Here is a 4,673-nt window from a genome sequence, read left to right as displayed (position 1 = left end):
AGCCCGCCCACTGGTGGGATGGGGTGAGGTGAGGAGCAGAAAGGGCCTTGGCTCTGTATGAGCACTGCCCAGCAATAACGAAAACATCCCTGTGTTAGTCTTGTAGTATCTCTTAAATGGGACCTCCATATTCATCTGTAGGGGAGATTTGCTTACTTAAAAATTAGATCCAAATGATTAGTCTCTAGTTGTGGCCTTGGAGACAAAAGATGATGTGACTCTGTCGTCTTGACAATGCTTATAAAGAAAACCCCAGAATACAAACCACTTGAAGAGACAAAGAACTTTCTCAACATGTGCATTGGTTGGATGGATGTCATCTACGTGCCATGTTTTTTTAAACATGTTACTGTAACAGACAAGATTTCTGGCTAGCCACATGCGGATTCTTGGCAACTAGTTGCTTATTATTAGCACTTCAAAGACTTGCATCCAGTTCCCCAGGACTCAAAATGTAAAACAAGTGTTATCTAAATTGTCCCATGTTGATAATTACCTAGAAAAAGACGTGGTGATGAAAAGAAGTTCAAGAGAGAAAAAAGAAAGCTAAGCTCGAGCGGAGAGAAGAGGCAGATAGATGGAGATGAGAAACATCCCCCAAAGCCGCAGAAGGTACCAGCTGAAGAACAGCAGTGGCCAGAGAATATGCCTGAATGGGAAGAAAGGAAATCCCTGCTAGCTCAGAGAAGAGTGGAGTCTGTGAGACTGCTTACAGTGCTGTTAAACCGTGTGAAAGTAAGACTATTTTAAAATGTATTTTAAATTTTGAAGGATATTTATTAAAGCTTGAGTAATTCACTAGACATTTGATGTCTTGGTGTTATTCAGAAGGCAGCCTTGGGTCTGATCAAACACTGAGAAGGCCCGAGGTCTAAGTCTTGTGACAATCTGCTCTCAGTCGAGCCCTGAGAGCAAAAGTAGTGTATTCCCACCCAGAAACTTTGCCTTTGCTTGTTTGAAGCCTTCTCATTACTGAGTACAATGGGGCTGGAAGGGCTTTATCAGCTTTGTTACACTTGATCCAGGGTTGCAAACAAGGCGTTTCGGGGTGGGGATGCAAATGATGCTACCTCTGCTTGTTTTGGTCTCAGGCCTGCAAGTGACAGAATTAAATTGGCACGGATTATGGCAGTTGCATTTCTAGTAGCCTCTCTTTCGTGGCCAACACTAAGCTATCAGTTTTATTTCAGTTTGATTCAGCTAATGTCTTGAGAAAGTCAGCAGAGGAGTGATAAAAACTCAAGTGTTTTGCACATGCATTAATATTTAGAGGTTATTTTAGTGCTTTGGGCTAAAGAAGAGTTTTAAATGGAAACTTTGGTTTTTGTTTCTCAGGGGTGCTAACATGGATTTGTCTTCACCATTTGCTAAGTAAAAAATTTGCTTGCAGCTCTTAACAAGTGTGTGTTTTCCCCCATTCTTCATGTTAAAGATTTCTGAAGGACTCTTAATTTACTAGAAGTTGATCGACTTGAATGGCTACCCTTGCCATTCTGCATGACTTCTAGGGCCCCATAACATCTGACATTACCTACCTTAGTTATGAAGGTGATGTGTTAAAGTTTTATTTTCTTGGTTTCATTACTTGGAAAGGTTTATGTTGGTTGTATTGGGACCCATTTAAAACAATGTGTAACAAAGCAATTTATTCTAAATAAAATATTCGATCTACAAAAGTGTAGTAATTTTACTGTTGCATGCAATACTAGTTGTTGTGCTGCTGAGATCAAACAAAGAATAAATATTTTCTTACACAGCTGCAGTGAGATAGGAGGATTGGTTGAAAAGACCACTTATTTAATGAGAATGCAGCTTTCTGGGATGATGAAATGCCTGTAGTTCTAACTTAGGAATAGTGATGTGACAGTCGAGCTCTGAATGAAGCCAAACTTAGCCCTCACCTGTCTAATTCTTCTGACTGTGGGACTGCTTGCTTATGAGTTTGTAGTTTTAGCACTCTTCATAGTGCTCAATAAATGTGCATAATCATTTTCCTGATTTTTTTGATTTGAAGGATTTTGTGCAGTTGGCAAGTCAAAAAGTGGATCCTTCATTGAGCATAAGGAAGGACAATTCCTTTTCTGAAACAGCATTAAAAGACATCCGTCAGGAACTGATTAACTCCCGTTACCGTACGCAGAAAGAGTTGAAACACAAGGAAGAGTCTAAGTGCCTGTTAACCCCAAAAGGTGGCAGCTTCCGTAGTGAGGAAGGTGTGTGTGACTTCCATGAATCTACTTGTCAAATAGTCAGGACGATTTTAAATGATCCCTGTACAGCCCCAAGTTTTGACGGGCTGCCCGGCAGAGATGTGTACAACTCCTTTGGCTGCGGGTCTTTGCTGGTGACCGTTACGCAAGACTGCAGGGTCATCGAATCTCTTGACGGAAGGGACTGCCCAGCATGGAATGTAGTTCACACGCAGACAGTGTCCGATGGAGATGGTTGCAAAAAGCAAAAGGTTTATGAGACTGATGAATTCATCCATTATTTACTAAACCACTATCGGACACCAGGCTATGCACGTGTTTGCTTAGAGCCAAAAACCCCTGTGAACAAGTCCTGGTGGAAGAGAGTGGTGTCTGATGATGATGGTGGTGGTTTTCACGTCAGCTTGAGTAACAAACATGGTCAGCACTTTGGAGAAGCGAGTCCTGTACAAAACCTCCATAAGACAAATTGTGGTAGCGATGGTGGTTACAGACTGGTGATCACTGTTGGGGAACTTGAGTCAGCAGGCGCAGTGTTACAACACAAGGCCTATGGGGACAGGCTTGCAGAAAAGTTGCAAATGCAGAGGAATGACTTACTCCCCGTGGATAACTTAGCACGTGCTGGACTGAATCACTCTTTGGATTGCACTGCTGTTACTCATGATCAAGAATTCAAACAAGAAGGTGGCAGCGATGAAGGTACCATACCATCCAAAACATGTAGATCTGCTTGCAGATTAAAGGATTTGTTGGAAGAGATCAGTGATTCCGAGTACTTCAGAGAGGCACCTAGCAGCTCAATGAAGAGAACAGAAAGAAGGTGTGAAGAAATTGACAGCAATTGTAATAAAGGATGCTTGCCTGCAAGAGCTGGGGAAAGAAAATTACTAGTTTACCTTAAAAATGTAACTCTGGAAGGTCAAGAAAAGGAAAGCAGCAAATGTAGCTTCTGTTCTAATTCTGTCTGTGAGGGCTTGGCAAGGCAGTGTGAACATAAGCTTAAAAAGTCGTGCAAGAGGTCTAGTAGTAAACTAAGACATGAAGGACAGAAAAGTGAGAGGCAATCCAGGGAAGAGGAGAGAAATGCTCGCAAAATGAAGAAAAAGCGGAAAAAGCTTTCTTATCTCTTACCTGATGAATGTGGCTTTTCAGAGACAGACAGTTGCATGCGGCTAGAGTCGCTCAGAAAGATACAAAGAAAATGTAAGAAAATGTTCCACAAAAAAGTAAAGTTCAAGACGCTTCACACTGCCATGGCAGCACCAGATGTTACCCCTCGTGATGGCTCGCCACTTCAGGAGACTCTCCAGAGGACAGGTGAGAAAGAGGGACACCAGAACTAAGGTGACTGAATTTCACAGGTCTCTGGCAGGTAAGGTTAGTTGCCACAGTTCTTACAGTGGTAAATGGTAAGTGTTTTTTTAAAAAGAGTAATCATGGCGTAAAAAAAAGGGGAACTTCTCTGCAGTTAAAGGTTTGTTTGGTTTAGCTCAGAAACACTACGCCCAGCTGCAGCTGAAGAGTAGTGTTTGCTTAATTGGGTAGCAAAGTATCTGTCATGGGCATCAGCAGGTGGGTGGTTGTCTGTTAATAACGACATGCATGCTAACAATTCAACCCGCTTTAGGCAACTAAAACCTTGTTGGGCAACTCAGTATGTGGTACATCTGGTGGGAAGTACTGCCTGAGGTTGGTGAATCTATATATAGGTGGTCACCTGATCTCCATAAAGGATTGCTTCTACTGGCTATTGTTATTCACAGCCCTTTCACAATTTACTCTGCTTCCAGTTCCTCAGTGGATACCTTAACAGCTACCTCCCCATACCCTTTCCCTCCCCTCCCACCAACAAACTAATTTCCAGTAACTTTTTCGTATACTTATCTACAGGAGATGAGAGGAAATTAATGTTGAGAAGAGAGATGGATGCAGATGTCAGAGGATGCCCTCTATTTCCTCTTGAGATAATTCAGACAAACCCCTGCTCAGATACTTTCTGTGGAGCAGAGCCCAGAAGAGGATGCTGAACAGCTGCTATATAATAGCTCTTCAGTTTTTATATGAGAGTGGGAGAAGAAAGCCGTTTGACCATTAAAAGGTATATGAAATACTGTTGTGGGGTTTTTTTTTTGCTTAGGTAATTCTTCAGTTAGGTTATCTAACTGTTGTAGTGAGCCACAAAAACAGAATCTGTATTTGCCTTTTGGATAACAGAGGACCAAAACTTTCCCCAGGGCCAGACAAACTTTAATGGTCCAGTTGCTAAGAATTGGAAAGGATACAGATTGAGATCTTGGAGTGTTATACTCTGATTAAATGTAGGGAACCATGTAAATATCAAAGTTACAGTATTTAGTAATAACAAGTCATTGGAAAAAAACATAGCTATGTAAATCCTAGAGCAAGCATATGAAGTGCCTCCTCAATCAGGTTGTTAAAATGATGGGACTGGAAGGTGTG

General features: G+C 41.7%; 1 protein-coding gene across 2 annotated transcripts; it reads left to right on the top strand.

Annotated features, from left to right (window-relative positions):
* Positions 1-645: 645 nt before the first annotated feature.
* Positions 646-4,240, top strand: LOC104342152 (A-kinase anchor protein 17B-like). Of its 2 annotated transcripts, none has more exons than XM_086470507.1 (3): positions 646-735; positions 2,027-3,530; positions 4,104-4,240. In XM_086470507.1, exons 1-3 carry the CDS (start codon positions 646-648, stop codon positions 4,238-4,240), a joined length of 1,731 nt encoding a protein of 576 aa, XP_086326633.1. The 2 variants fall into 2 exon arrangements, with proteins under 2 accessions (XP_086326633.1, XP_086326632.1); XM_086470506.1 differs by having other exon boundaries at positions 2,015-3,530.
* The last annotated feature ends 433 nt before the right edge of the window (positions 4,241-4,673 follow it).

This window comes from Leptosomus discolor, chromosome 9 (assembly GCF_034619465.1).
Source record: "Leptosomus discolor isolate bLepDis1 chromosome 9, bLepDis1.hap2, whole genome shotgun sequence".
Classification (NCBI taxonomy): Eukaryota; Metazoa; Chordata; class Aves; order Leptosomiformes; family Leptosomidae; genus Leptosomus; species Leptosomus discolor.
This window is presented reverse-complemented; position numbering and strand designations above follow the sequence as displayed.

Coding starts and splice junctions, on each gene's coding strand:
- LOC104342152 (XM_086470506.1), top strand. CDS start 646: ATGCCTGAATGGGAAGAAAGGAAATCCCTGCTAGCTCAGAGAAGAGTG. Junction 736..2,014: donor TGCTGTTAAACCGTGTGAAA/GTAAGACTATTT, acceptor TTTGATTTGAAG/GATTTTGTGCAGTTGGCAAG. Junction 3,531..4,103: donor GGAGACTCTCCAGAGGACAG/GTGAGAAAGAGG, acceptor ACTTATCTACAG/GAGATGAGAGGAAATTAATG.